This window comes from Chlorocebus sabaeus, chromosome 15 (assembly GCF_047675955.1).
Source record: "Chlorocebus sabaeus isolate Y175 chromosome 15, mChlSab1.0.hap1, whole genome shotgun sequence".
Classification (NCBI taxonomy): Eukaryota; Metazoa; Chordata; class Mammalia; order Primates; family Cercopithecidae; genus Chlorocebus; species Chlorocebus sabaeus.
Window position 1 is genome coordinate 59,461,444 of NC_132918.1, and position 15,097 is coordinate 59,476,540.

Genomic DNA, 15,097 nt, shown 5'->3' on the forward strand with positions numbered 1-15,097 from the left:
CACATAGTCCACTTTCTGTCTTTAACGTGCCTAGTTCCCTCTGCCCAAACTCTTAGGATTGGGCTTCCTCAGGGCCTTGTCCTGAGTCCTCTTCTTTTTGTCTTTCCATGGATTACCTCCTCCAGTCTATGTTTTTATACCACCTTTATGTACATGAAGTGAAGGCAGGGCAGCATTAGACTGGGGTGGGTCAATTCCCTTCTGATAGTCTCAGAGTCTCAGGCATCCCAAAGATGAAAGCTCTGGAGGACAGACACCAGTACTCACAGGTCTCATGTCCATGCTCCGTCCAAGGAGACCTAGCCACTTCCTTACCCCTCCTGCTCAGTTTCAGAAGAAAAGGATTGGGGATTGCTTGGGCTGTTCTCCCACCTTTTAAGAGCCAACTGCCTTGGTCACCATTCAAGACAAGAGCAAATCTATTTTCAGGAAGCACAGGGGGGCCTCTGCTTCTCTATCCTCCCTAACAAATAGGCTGGGCTAGACCCTGGAGGGCAGCCATGGAGGAATGTGGGAAGGACTCACCCTTGCTTCAGAAGTTCCTTGCAATCGGGGACCAGGGTGTGGTGACAAATGCCACTTCATGGTTACAGTGGACATGACCAGCGGAAGGTGTCAGGCTGTGTGTTGTTACAGATTGTATATTTGCATGCCTGGGGGTTACTAGGCTGTATGCATATAAACAGGGAGGAGGCGGGCTCTGAGAACCTGCCAGCGTGCCTGGGATGAGCTGTGAATTTTTGCCCCTGATGCCATGAGTTGGAAGGGCCTCTACTCAAAACATATGGTACACACTTCTCCTTCTTTTAATCTGGGATCATGTGTCATCTCTCAGGTCCAATAAGAAAACATTCCCACGTCCTTCCCTCCCTCCCTAGTACCAAAGTCCTCATCTCAGTTTCCATGGGTCCATGGAGGGCTGCCTCTAGTGATGAGCTGGAATTTTAAGGCCTGAAATAGAGCCAGACTGCAGCAGTCCCAAGTCTTGGAGAGCTTCAAGTAACTGCTCCCGGGCAGAGCCAATAAAGGAATTCTCCAGGAAGGTAGGCAGGCCTCCCACACCATCCCGCAGGGTATACAGGGGCACTCGCACCAGGCCCAGCACCTGTAAAAGGAAGGAGACAGGAGACACTGGGGCCCCAGGTGGCTCATTCCCTTAACTCCATCCTCTCTCCAGCAGATATTTCTAGAGCAGAGGCCTCACCCCTTAATACTCCAGCAGAACCAGGCCCAAGGCTCACACCTCACTAAAGCCTAGTGGCCCAACCTTCTGCAGGAAAATGACCCAAAACATGTTATCTAGCTCTATCAGTTAATCTTTCCCACATCTGCTTCTAAGCCTCTAATGGCTCCTGTCTCAAAGATGTATTCATACCCTTTCACCAGTGGTTGTCAAAATGTGGTCCTCGGATTATCTGCATCAGCATTATTTGGGAACTTTTGAAAATTGCAAATTGTCAGGTTTCCTCTCCCCCCGCCCCGCCACCAATGCAGGAATGCTGAGAGAAATCGCTATTTTAATAAGACACCCAGATGATTCTACCTGCCAAATTTTGAGAACCACTTTCATACATAATCTGTCTACTAGCCCTGCCTGAAATATCAGGGCCACATCTCCTGCACAAGAAAAGCAAACCCCAAGAATAAAACCTAGGTTGCCACACCTAGATAATGTGATCATCTATCACACTGTCAACAGGGAACAGCAGAGAGACACGGATGAGTGTGTTCTAGAAAGGATCTCTCCTGGTAAAGGGTGGGAAAGACCTTTACACAAAGCCCAGGTTGGCAGTACTAATTCAAAGTAGAGATGACCACGATCTCAACTCCACCAAGAAAACTGGGGAGAGGGCAAGGTCAGAGGGGCAAAGACTTTTCTCCAAGGATGCTTTCTTGAGGTAGAGAAAGCTTCGGGAGAAGAGGAAATTGGGAAAGGGACAGAGTCCCAGGCTGGCCCCACCTCCAGCCCGTGGTCCTTGGCGCGTGTTGCGCCGGCCTCCACAGCCAACAGCTGCTCGAGGGTCAGACGCTTGGCATAGAAGTGGGCCACAACGCGTGGCCCTGACCCGGCGTGGGAGCTGCGGTAGTCAGTGCGCTCCACGCGGAAAGCGGCCGCCGCCTCGCCGAGCTCCTCGCGCAGCTCGCGGTTCAGCCCGTCCTCTAGGCTGCTGTCCTGCGTGTCCACGAATCCGCCGGGGAAGCCCAGGCGTCCATCGAAGCGCATCTGCATCTGCGAGAGGGGGAGGCAGGGATTGGTAGGGGAGCCCCAGAAGGGACCCCCAGAGAGGGTGCGGGGCTCAGACAGAAAGTGGCCGGGCGCGCCCCCTTCTCACCAGTACGGCGTAGCGCAGCGGGATGCGGCCGAAGAGCATGCCAGGGTCCGGCGCGTAGAGGAGAGCATGGCATGCATGGCGCCAGCCCGACCCCAGCGCCAGGGCCTCGCCCAGCTCCAGCCTGCGGGCCCCGGCCATGGCGGGACACTGCTCCTCTGCTGTCCGGAAGGCCCAAGTGGGCAGAGGGGCGGGTCTCACCTCGGACCAATCCGAGCCTGGGCGGTGCCGCAAGGCCCAATCCCTGCAGGAATAAGGGGAGGAACCTAGGCGCCTTAGGACCCGGCGCCGCGACTGGTGCAGGAGGCAGCTAATCAGGGCGGGACTTGTAGACCTGGTTGAAGTCCAGGGCCCAGGAACGCTAGGGAAACCGAAAGCAGCCTCTGGGTTGGGCCTGCGGTGGGGCGGGGCTGGGGGTGTGGCCGCGCCCTGAACCTGGAGCAAGGCCAGTACATAAAGATTCCTGGGAGCCGAAAGAGCAAGACAGGGAAGTAGCTTTGGTTGGGTTTCGTGGTACACAAAGCACAAGGCCTGGGTTGGGTTCCGAGGAAATGAGACTTGCGGCGGGGCGGGGCTGAAGGTGTAGCAGCGCCCTGAACCTGGAGCAAGGCTGGTACATAAACGCCTATGTCACAATCTGGAGTCATCTGGAGTGTCCCAGCAGGTGAGGAAGAGCTGGGGCGCTCAGTTGAGTGCTGAGAGCCAAAGAAGCAATAAGTACGTTTGGTTGGGTGTGGTGGTACACAAAGCACAAGGCCTGGGTGGGCGTTAGGAGGAAATCAGGCAGGGTTGGCCTCAGACACCAAGGCCCATCCTAGGGAAATGGGGATGGAGAGGCGCCATGGTCTAACAACTATCTTGAGTGGTGAAACTGAGGGGACTTGGTGACTGAGTGAATGGGGAAGAGGGAGCGCTGGGCTAGTGGTGGTTCAGAGTTTCCTGGATGTGGTGTCATTTTCTGAGAGGGGGAGAGTAGGAGAAGGGTGAGCAGTAGTAAGTGTAGTTCTAGTCAGGAATTGGGGTGGCCATAAGCAGTGGGCAGCTGATCGTGGGGATCTGACACACAGGAAATGGCACATGGGGAAGTCACAGGGCAGTGAGATTTTCAGGGGAAGTGTGGGGGTGGAAGGAGCTGTGAGTGAAATCCTGTGGCCCAGGACTGGGAGTGAGGGGTGAGAGGTAGAAGCCTCCTAGGCTTTCTAGTCTCTTTCCCTCAAACACCCTCAGACCTTTGTGCTGTCAAGGAGGGTGTGTTACCCTACCCCTAGAGCAGAGGCCTACTCAGGGCCTGATGTTGAGGAGCAGGGATTTAGGATCCCTCACTCCAGGCCAGGTCTTCCCCAACCTGTAGAGCGCCCCTACACCAGGTGTCGATATTGATTATGCAATAGAAAGCAGAAGGCAGCTCCTTGAGGGAGCCTGGGCATAAAGTCACAGGCTATAAGTGACAGCATGTGGTGGGAAAGAGTCCGGACCCACCCAGAAACAGGCTTGTGCCCTTAACAAGTCACTTAACTCTCTCAGATCCCAGCAGCTCATCTGTTAAGTGGAGATGATACCAACCTATTAGGGATGCTGAGATATGTAAAGCACTTAGAACAGTGCCAGGCAGAAAGTAAATGTAGCCATTCTTGGAGTTGAGGGTTGGGGCACAGTGCTATGTTTTACGTTGAGGACCCAGGGCTGGACACAGTGGCTCATACCTATATTCCCAGCACTGTGAGAGGCGAGGTGAGAGGATCATTTGAGGTCATGAATTCGAGACCAGTCTGGGCAACATAGCGAGACCCCATCTCTACAAAAAATAATAATAATAAATAAAGACCCAAGTGTTGGAAATGAGCTGCACTCATCAGGCTCCCGTGTTCGAAGGAGGGATGAGACTGTATGACATCATCTTTCCTAGCTTAGTCTTCTGAGTTGTGGGGCAGAGATATTATCTACTAACATGAAGCAACTGCATTAAGGTGATGAATCTGTAGATATGACACAACTATCATTAGCCTGCTGGAGTTCTAGGGGGTTTGGAAATAGCCCTGCTTTAACATTAGAGTCACCTCGCGAAAAGCTTATAAAAATTTTTAAAAGCTGCCACTTTTTCCTACCACAGATCAATTGAATCAGAATGTATGGGGGTCATGCAGGGGGTCATATGTGGTTTTTAAAATGTATTTTAGGTAACTAATAACCAGGGTGGAGGACCAGGGCCTTCCCCCTTCTACTAGCATTCCAAAGGCGACTTGGTTTTTCTCCTAGATAGGCTACCTTTAATGATTTAGGATCAAACATGCCCTTTCCAGATCTTCAGGCTATTCTTTCTTTCCTGGTTACTTGAGGAGACTTTAAAGATGGACTTTTAAAGATGTACTTCAAAGATTTCGAAGGCAACATGAAAAACTGTAAAACCAAGGCAACAGCTATACGAGTTTTAACGATTTTGGAGATCAGAGCTTTTTCTAGATGAATATGATAAATATGGAAATCCTTTAGAGCCCCCAACCTTGCCATCCCTTTCAAATCCTTCTTTGCCTCTGCCCCACCTCCCCACCCCCACCAACCATCCCCCATTTCACTATCCTAAGGCAGAATGCCCAGGACTCAAGGCTGCAGGTAGAGGGCTGAGCCATGTACCTAAAGAGCTGCTCCAAGTTCATAGTGGTACACGGAATCAAAAATAACTCTGTGGTCAGCCTGGGAGGATTCTAGAAAACCAATCTATTATTTTTAAAATAATAATGAAAAGAACTAAGCATTTATCCTGCCTTTTTTATGTGAGCTCTTCCTCAGGGCCACCACATAGTTAATGAGAGGAAATTTTTCTCACAAAGTATTCCAGATGTAATCAAAGATGAAGGACAGAACCAATCAAAAATTTAACATTTGTTAAACTTTAAAGAATTAATGGAATCTAGGGAATGAGAAGAAATTTATCTCACAAAGTATTCCAGGTAGTCAAAGAGGAAGGACAGAGCCAATCAAAATTTTAACATTTGTTAAACTTTAGAGAATTAATGGAATCTAAGGAATGATTATCATTGGTTGCTAACATCATGAATAGACAGTTGTTATACACATTGTGATGAAAGAGCACACTACCTCCTTTGGATTATTTCTGCCAAAATATTGAACTATCATCTTAATCTAACAATTTATAAGAAACTCAAACGAATACTTATTTAAAATATTAGGAAGAGACTAAAATGATGTATGTAGTAATAGACTAGAGTTTGAAACATCAGTATGAATTCATTTTTAGCTTGATGTAGATATGACTATATATATATATACACACACACATGCACACACATATGTGTACATACAAAGGTTAGTGTGCACACATATTTCCTTCCTCTGTCAGCTGAGTGGACTTAGAAGCAATGATATTCCAATAGCAACAAACACAGCAACTGCCACATTTTGGTTTCTAACACCATTTTCCATAAAAGGAATCAAAGCCCTTTGGAGAAATGGCTGATTCTAACATTGGAAATACGCAACATGGATACACAATAAGCCTAAAGCAGCTTGTGATGCCAGAAATTAAGGAAGTTCACCAAATAAAAAAGGACAAAAATCTATATCGATGGAGGTGTGTCAAAGAAACAGGGACACAGGGACCAACTGAAAATGTTTCTAGTGGCCAAAGCTGAAAGAATTTGAGCAACAAAATAAGTAGTATTGGATTATAACTTGAAGTATCAAATAAATATCTACAGGCCCATACTGATAATACAAATAAATAATGAAAATTTATTAGTAAATAAATGGAGAAGAGAAAAGCATCCTGTGCAAAAGAACTGGAAATAATTCATGTAGCTACTCTGCCCTCAAGGAGGTGGAGCATAACTCCCACTCCTTGTGGGTTGTGAATAATGACTTCCTTCCAAAGAGTGCAGTGTGAAAATAGGAGAAGGAGTAACTTTGTAACTTTGTGGAGAAACCTGATAAACACTACCTTGAACACATGATCAAGGTCAAAATCATCATTGACAAGTCATGTTGGTAGAATGTACCCTTAATACGAAGTAATGAAAATGGTACTTTTGTCTGTGATTTTCCTCCAATAAGACATAATCCTTCTCTAACCATGAGAAGAGCACCAAGCAAATCCCAGTGAAGGGACATTCTACACAATACCCGACCAGTAAGCCTCAAAATTGTTATTGTCTTAGTCCATTACAGCTGCTGGAACAAAATACCACAGATTGGGTGGCTGAGAAACAATAAATACTTGGTTTCTCCCAGTTCCGGAGCCTGAGAAGTACAAGATCCAGGTACTGGCAGATTTGGTGCCTACTGAGGGTCCACTTCTGGGTTCATAGAAGATAGTCTTGTGCTGAAACCTCCGTGTGAGAAGGGGTGAGGGAGCTCTCTAGGGTCTCTTTTATAAAGTCACTCATTTCAGTCATGAGAGCTCTGACCTCATGACCTAATAACTTTACAAAGGCCCTACTTCCAAATACCAATACAATTGGAGTTAGGATTTCAACGTAAGAATTTGAGAACAAAAATATTCAGTCTATAACAATCATGAAGTGTAATGAAAGTCTGAGAAATTCTCACAACAAAGATGAGCCTAAGAAAACATAACATGACTAAATGGAATGTGGTATCCTAGAGAAGAAAAAGGACATTAGAGAAAAACTAAGGAAATCTGAATAAAGCATAGATTTTGGTTGATGATAATGTATCAAAATTGATTTATTATTATAAGAAATGTTTTATAATAATGTAGATGTTAATTATAGGGTGAAGTAGGTAGAGTATATGGGAACTCTCTGTACTATTTTTATAAATTTTCTGTAGATGTAAAACTTCTAAAAAATAGGTTTGTTTTAAATCAGGAGAATACAAACAGTGAAATATATAATGAACAAAAATTTAAAGGAAAAATGACCTGATTTCTTTAATAAATAAATTACAAAGGGAAAAAAGACATGGTGGCAGAATCTATACATTAAGAGACTGAGGAAACATACCAATTGAAGCAGTTGGTTTATTTGAATCCTAATTTGTCCAAACAAATTTATTGATCATTGTTTGAGGTGCTAATAGTATGGTGGCTGTTTTGTTAGGGTTCTTTATCTATTAGAGATACATACTAAAACATTTGTGAATGACGTGATAAAAGTAATTCAATGAGGGGGCAGAGGCTGAAGTTATAAATAAAATAAAATTGGCCATGAATTGATAATTTTTGAAGCTGGGTGATGATGGGGCTATTAAGGACTTATGTTATTCTGCTTACTTTTACTTTTATATAGCTTGATGTTTCCATAGTAAAAAGTTAAAAATGAAAAGATCTTGGGCATCTCATGAAGTAAAGGTAAAGGTTATCATTTACATTTGAATAAAACTTTGCATTTCACAAAATTCTTTCACAGACAGAATCCCTTTGGTCAAGGAGAGGGAGAGAGAGGTAAGGGTCTGGTCTTCATTTTTAAGCAGGAAGACGACTACAAACCACCATCTGCCATCTGCCAGGTAATTTTAAACCAGTCCACTTAATCCCCATCAGATTTTCCAGATGCTTTGAATGCAGAGCCAAGGTTGAGAACCACTGATTAGGCAAATATACTATGGGGGAAGGAGAAGGAGGTTCCACCGGCAGAGAGCAACCAGCTGGAGCCATTTGGGACTTAGCACAAAGGACTTCTTGTCAGGGAAATTCACCTATTGAGAGACATTTTGGTTGTTTCCAATTCTGGGCCATTGAAAAGAATACTAATAAGCAAAGTCCCTCTTCTGCTATGAAACTAAGAGTGGGCAGATATTCCCTCTCTGGCCCTTGGGTAACTGAAAGGAGGCTTATGACCAAAGCACAGCACAGCCAATGAAATGATCCTGCTCAGAATACTGACTCTGGAGAAGTGACACAAGATATATGATCAGAGTTAAGGGTTCAGTAGGCCAGTAAGGAGTGCCAGTGGTGGTGGTTCCAGTAGCACAATGGTAAATATCCAGTTTTGAAGGCTCAGGTGGCAGCATCCTAAGCCCACTATCCCTAGAAAGGTGCTGGCTGTGCCTCACCAACCCTCATCCCTATCTCATCCTTGTTCTCCAGCCTCCCATTAAAACTGTGAGCTTCCTAATAAATTAAATTTTGTCATAAATATACCATAATCCATTTCTATTGTTTCTTTTCTTTTCTTTTTTTTGGAGGCAGAGTCTTGCTCTGTCGCCCAGGCTGGAGGGCTGTGGTGCAATCTTGGCTCAGGGCAAACCTCCACTTCTCAGGTTCAAGTGATTCTCCTGCCTCAGCCTCCTGAGTAGCTGGGATTCCAGGTGCACGCCACCGCGCTCGGCTAATTTTTGTATTTTTAGTAGAGATGGGGTTTTGCCATGTTGGCCAGGCTGGTCTCAAACTCTGGACCTCAAGTGATCCAGCCACCTTGGCCTCTCAAAGTGCTAGGATTACCGGTGTGAGCCACCACACCCAATGATTTCTATTGTTTCTATCCAAGAACACTGATGAGTATATGAGGACAAAAACACTAATCAAAAAGTCACATACGAATGAATGATTTGAAATGGCCATAAGTGATTTGAAGAAAAGGTGAAATTAATCTGGTCTGGAAGGTCAGAGTATAAAGAATGCTTCCCTTAGGAAGTGACACTGAAACTGAGACTCAGGGTTAATGAGGTACCATGTGGAGGGGTGGAGCAATGGGAGGGTGATGGGTAGTAACCAGGGGAAAGAAGAGTGGGAAGTACATCGCCAGTAGCGTGAGATCAAAATGGCTTTCTTAGCTCTCGTTGGTTTGGAGGGTAAGAAACTAAAGAGGAGGTGATTGAAATGCAGGTGACACATCTTTTTGGAATATTATGATCCTCGTGGAGACTGCATAGTACCATGGAGCAAACCTTACGGTTGAAGATAGTAGACCTGTAGTTCATACACCAAAGAATTAATGAATCACGCATGCCTACTGGAACAAAGGGGTAGGTAGTATACCTGGCCTTGTTTTTTCCCCTCTGTGGTGGACATCAGGTGTTTGTGCTATACACTGCCGCCTCCCTTAGAGAACTGCTGCTTCCCTAAATCTTGATCTGGTGAGATTGCCAAGCACAGCTCTCCACTCCCCTGGCCACAGTGAGGGCAGAGGATCTAGGCCTGACCAGTCAGACTGCATATTCCAATCAGCACAGGGGGATCCATGTGAGCACATGGCTCAGACTCAGGCAGGCAGGCTCTGCTCTGATTTTGTTCATTTCGGGCTGGAGAAGAGATCTTTCCTTAACTCCACAGATGACCCCAGTATTCCTCCTGGGATGGATCCTTGCCCACCCAAGAATCCTTTTTTGTTTTGCTTTTTGATTTATTAGGGTTAGTTTCTGTATACATATAAGAAAAAAAAGTTTTTTACTTTTTAACTGTCATTTTATGACCATATAATACATACATATTGTACAAGATTCAAACAATAAGAAAACACATAAAGAAGACCATTTCAGAGTTTCTATCCCTGTCATATATTTTTAGTTTTACTACATGAGGTAGTCTAGAACAATGTGATCTATGATTTCTGAGGGGGACTAGAAGATTTGAGAGGATTTACTGAGGTTTGATAAGGTCCAATATATGACTAATTTGGTAAATGCTTCCTGAGCCCTTAAAGGTATATTCTCTGAAGTTCCAGAGTGCAGTATTTTTCTGTTATGCAAAGTATATCAATTATATTTTTGGCCTTTGTGCTGGGTCTATTTGGAGTATAGAGACAATAGTATCCCTATAACATAAGGTTGTCCTAAGGACTACATATGTTAATATATGAAAAGAGCTTATAATACTGCCTGCCACACAGTAACTATCCCCCAAATGTTAATTGTTTTCATCATCATCTTCATTTTTATTCTCTTTAGATCCAGATATGCATACTTAGAAGCTGACATTTTGGCTGGGTGCAGTGGCTCACGCCTGTAATCCCAGCACTTTGGGAAGCTGAGGCAGGCGGATCATGAGGTCAGGAGATCGAGACCATCCTGCCTAACACGGTGAAACCCCATCTCTACTAAAAATAGAAATAAATTAGCCGGGTGAACCTGGGAGACAGAGGTTGCCGGGAGCTGAGATCGCACCACTGCACTTCAGCTAGGCAACAGAGTGAGATTCCGTCTCAATTAAAAAAAAAAAAAGCTGACATTTTATCTGTCGAGCACCAAAGGAAGTGTGTTTGCACTCTTCAATCTATTTTGTTAATTTCATCCTACATTTGCAGATCATGCTATATATAATCTGAAGTTGGTAATTATGATCATTGTAGATAATCTAGTCAATTAAATAATTCTAATGCATTTGACATTCAATTTTGATATTAATATTATGATGATTTCTTACCTTTGACTGTAGTTCCCTGATATTCTTTCCCATTCTTCCATATTCAGCAGAATCTGTTGCTTTGGTATGTCCCTTAAAGTAGTAAAATTTCACGAAGACTCTTATCATCTTCAAAAACTAAATCATGCTACTCATCCCCTCACATAATTAGCACATTTTTATTCTTCTTCCCCATACTCCCTATTATCTAACTTTCATGGAATGACCTAGAATTGGGGGGCTATCATGTTAATCAAATTATTTATTTTTTATATCACACACATTTCCATGTATTGGTAACATATTGATAGCCATAACACAGTAACTTAGCATTAAATTTGTACATAATAGGACCCACTGCCTCACAACCAGCTCACAGATTTCTTACACAATTTTCCTGATGTTATTTACTTTGATTCATTTTGTGCATTCCTGAAAAACACCTGTATGGTTTTCCAGTAAATCCAAGCATATCCATGCTTTTGCACATCAATTTAGATAGACATGCAGTTTGTGTTGTAGTAAGTGGCCTAATTCTCCTACCTTACAAATGTTTTTCACGTGAAAAACATTCTGATGTTGTTTTTCACATGAAAAGCATTCTGATGTTGTTTTTCAGTTTTTATCTTTTTGTTCCCCTGAACATAGTGAGTACTGCCCACTTCTGGTGTAGTATCTTTTGAATTTAGGAAACTTTTCTTCTTGTTTCCTCTAAAATGGTGTTCCTGTTACACACATTCTGTCAGTATTTTCCTTTTATCACTTCACAAGACTCTGGATTCTCATTGTCTGATCTCTGTATCTACAATGTTCTCTTTGGCCATTTCCCTTGTTTTGCACTTTCTCTCTGGGTTCTAGGGGATTTTCTTAAGCCTGGTCTCCACATCAGAGGTAGATTTTCCTGGGGCTGATTATACTGTTGCTGTTTCTAGGGTAATGTTAAGTTCTCTAACAAAGAGATCCCTCTCCTTAAATCCTTTCCTTGGTGTTGCCATCTGTTCCTACATGTCTTATCTTTCTCTCCCCTCATTCCAGAGTCCGTGCTCTCCTTAAATGCCCTGAGCAAATACTGCTTCTACTCCTTGGAATGAATCTTCCAGAGCGTGGTCTTTATCACGTGCGTCTGGTGCTCACATACTCTTCCAGTTTGTAGTATTTCTGGAACAGATCTATTAATATTACTTTCTATTCACTTAATCAGAGGCAATTATTCTGCTCTTTTGCTCTCAAACCACTGGGATCATTCACCTGTTCTCCCCTCCCTGTTTACCTGGCTTTTCCCTACATCCACAGCCTGGAATTAGTGCTGGATAACAGGATATTGTAAACCCATTGGTTCTGTTTTTCAGATGCCTGAAGAAGGAGAGAGGACTGGGACTGTGGGTGAGAGTCCTGTTTGGGATTTGTTTATCCAGGAGCTTTTTATACTTGTTGAAAATCCCACCCAGGGGTTGTCATCCTGAGTGAAAGGAGGGTATCCTCTGCCACCATATCAGCTGAGAATGTCCATGGTGGGTTCCTAGGTGGGAGATGGGTGCAACTCAGGTTTAAATCAGGACAGCAGCACTTTCGTGAAAAGCCTAGGCACACAGACTCCCTTCATCAGGGAGCTGTTGGTGTGGAGCTTCCTTTTCCTGTTTCATGTCCTTCCTGAAGTCCCACTGCTATTCTTGCTTTTAGAGTGTGAGTGCTGCCTTTGAGAAGACTTCTTCTCTGCCCAGCTGGCCCCTGCAGACTGCCTCCAGCCCTAAAGGGAGCATGAACTGCCTCATCTGCCCAAGTCAGAAGGGAAGTGGGGAAGCAGGGAGAAAGCACATGGTTTCTTTTTGCTGGGGCCTTAAGTCCATGGGGGAGTTTCCCATTTTTCCTTTTTCGTCTGCCCTGTCCATACTCCTCTTCCTCAGAACTGAACGTGTTTTAAATAGAATCCCCCAACCTGAGATCTGTCTGATAAGGACCAAGGTCCAGCATTTTTACTCTGGCTCAAATTCTGATGCCATCTAACGATTTGCTTACAGACTAAATTTTCCCCCTATTTTTGACTCCCCCACACCTGTTTGTGCTTCCATTAGAGACAAAGGATTTCAAAACATTTCTGTGAAATAAACTGAAATTGAAACATGGCTTCCCTCTTCTCTTCCCCTCCCTTTGTATGTTTCACTGGCCGGCTCTGAGTGTCCAGGTAACTGGGGAAGGAGAAAGTCACTGTTCCCTCAAATGTTCCAGCCCAGAAGTAGCAGCTTTGCCACATGCTGGATGACCACGGAGGGCTTTGTCTCAGGACAGGGTGGGGCCCGAAGTGTTTATTCTACACCAGCAGCTAGCAGACTCAAGGGAAAAGTGCAATGCTGAGAAGTGGGAACATTTTGCTGATTACGCTGAGAAAGGCAGAAATATGTGTTTGTGGGGAGGCGGCCGGGCCACTCACCTTCCAAGAAACAAAATGTGCTATGAAGCAGGAAGCACACACAGCATCCTGTACTTTCATATGGCTGGACGCATCTCTGTACGCTTATCCCAAGTGCTGCCTCTCTAACCTCACCACACCAATCACAGCAACATTGCAGAAAAGGAAAAGGAGGCCAAGGGCTTGGCTCAAAGTCACCACAGCAGTTAGTGGGGGTCAAAGATTGCAATGAGCATTTCTCTTCTTCCCGCTCCAGATGATTGGACTTAACAAGGCCAAGGAAAGCTTAAGTGGGTCGTGATCCTTGACTTTCCTTAAACCTCAGCAGGGTGGGAATGAGTAAGAGGAGGAGAAGCATAGAGTGTGAGCTTCTATCACCCACTGCCTGCCTACCCAGGGACTGTAAGGTCTAGGTGGTGAGATGAACTCAAAACTGAAGCAATGAAACACTTTTAGGAAGGCTGCCTGAGAAGAAATCTACTGACTTGGAAGTTATGTTCAAGGGATCATACAGGAAAGTCATGGGCTCCTCAACCATCTCCAGAGACCTAAATAAAAAGCAAATTTAATAAAAATAAGGGACTGATCACTGGAATACTCAAGCAGAGTAAGACTGAGTGTTAAAGGAACCCTCCAAATGATATTAATGTTGACCTGGATTACATCCAGAATGAGTTCTGGGTCCAGAATTGCCTAGGACCGGATCCTCAGGGAAGGGATCTATTAGCATCAATGTCATCAATGGTGAGTGACTCTGATCTCCCAGGCTTCAGGGTCCCTTGCAGAGATGACTGAGAGCCAAGTGCACAAAGCACAGATGAAGCTGCTGCAGGCTGGGACCCCGGGAGCTACTGGAATGTCCATTCCCTGCAGCCTGCCTATACTGAGGTTTAATCTAGATAACGTTTGACAAAAGGTGACATTAAGGAGAAGAATGTAATTTACCCCTCTAGGAGTCTGTCTGTCTACCTAATCTGTACAGCTGCTCCCCCACCAGCCACTCCCATTTTTCCAAGACCAAGGGCTGCCAGTGGGAACCACATTGCTCTGCATTTAGTTTCCAGACCACTGCCTACCCTCCCTTCCTCAAAAGGCCCTTGCCTGGAAGGTGCTATCCTGTCATGCTTGTTTTCCCTTCTGGCAGGTGTCACTGGCCTTGTGGTTCACTAAGGACATTGGCTCCTAGGTCACACTATCCTCCCCAACATCTGCCCTCCAGCCTGGCTAACCCCAGATCTCACCTCTTAAGCCTCTTCCTCTAGCTCTGGCCAGCAACTCCAGGTCATAGCCTTGACTTTGCCTTTTCCTGAGACTGCTCCACCTCTTAATTTCCAAAGCACTCCTGTCTGGCTCAATACACCTCCCCTGCCCAGCCCCTCACCATGCTGGAGTTTCTACCTTGTCAAGACCTCTAATTTCCTAATCCCTCCCTAGTCACCTCCGGTTTTCAGTTTCCATCTTGGTCAGATTAATCCTCAGACCACACATTTCATCACTACAATTTCTCCTGTGCATATCATCTGAATTGCCCCATCTTTCTCTCACCTCCTATACTCCCCTGGAAAAACCCCAACACTGCAGTAAGCATCTCCATCCCAGCTCCTGAATCCTAATGGGGGGAAGACAGGTGCATGCAGATCTCCATTTAACACACACACACCTGAGTGCCCAGCATCCTACTCTAAACTGACCATCTCAGAGCTCAGCCTTGCCCTGCCCTTCTGCTGTTTCCTTAACTTGCTTTTTTCACACCAAAGTGAATGTTTACTTCATACCTTCTGAGAACATGCTCCACACACATCTAGCTGATAGTTTCACTTCATTTCACCAAGAAAGATTCAAATTCTATCATCTTCCCATCAATTTAGCCATCATAATCCTCTATACTTGCCTCATTCCTGTTTTTCTTGAGCCCTGTTGGGCTGCAGGCCTGTCCCTCCTCCTACAAAGGTCCTATCCCTCCTCTTTTCTCATGGATGGTGCTTTTTCAGGGGTCCTCCTCCCGATCCCCCTCCCATCTGTCTCCTCTTGCCATCTTAACTG

General features: G+C 44.9%; 1 protein-coding gene and 1 long non-coding RNA gene across 7 annotated transcripts; one reads left to right on the forward strand and one right to left on the reverse strand.

The window, feature by feature from the left end:
* Positions 1-783: 783 nt before the first annotated feature.
* Positions 784-2,522, reverse strand: LOC103241683 (U8 snoRNA-decapping enzyme). Its single transcript, XM_008009127.3, has 3 exons — positions 2,334-2,522; positions 1,961-2,230; positions 784-1,105 (listed from the first exon to the last, which is right to left on the reverse strand). Exons 1-3 carry the CDS (start codon positions 2,469-2,471, stop codon positions 926-928), a joined length of 588 nt encoding a protein of 195 aa, XP_008007318.1. The 5' UTR covers positions 2,472-2,522; the 3' UTR covers positions 784-925.
* Positions 2,523-2,647: 125 nt separating this feature from the next.
* LOC103241682 (uncharacterized) lies at positions 2,648-14,608 on the forward strand. Of its 6 annotated transcripts, none has more exons than XR_012095592.1 (3): positions 2,648-2,994; positions 7,715-12,158; positions 12,328-14,608. It is a non-coding gene; the product is annotated as an uncharacterized lncRNA (long non-coding RNA). The 6 variants fall into 6 exon arrangements; XR_012095593.1 differs by having other exon boundaries at positions 7,715-10,325; positions 11,997-14,608; XR_012095589.1 differs by having other exon boundaries at positions 7,715-9,272; positions 10,194-14,608.
* The last annotated feature ends 489 nt before the right edge of the window (positions 14,609-15,097 follow it).

What these genes read in the sequence shown, in the direction of transcription:
- LOC103241683 (XM_008009127.3), bottom strand. Translation starts at nt 2,471, where the DNA reads ATGGCCGGGGCCCGCAGGCTGGAGCTGGGCGAGGCCCTGGCGCTGGGG. An exon ending in CGCTGCGCTACGCCGTACTG is followed by an intron (nt 2,231 to 2,333) that starts GTGAGAAGGGGG and finishes CCCCTCTCGCAG; the next exon opens with ATGCAGATGCGCTTCGATGG. An exon ending in CCAAGGACCACGGGCTGGAG is followed by an intron (nt 1,106 to 1,960) that starts GTGGGGCCAGCC and finishes TTCCTTTTACAG; the next exon opens with GTGCTGGGCCTGGTGCGAGT.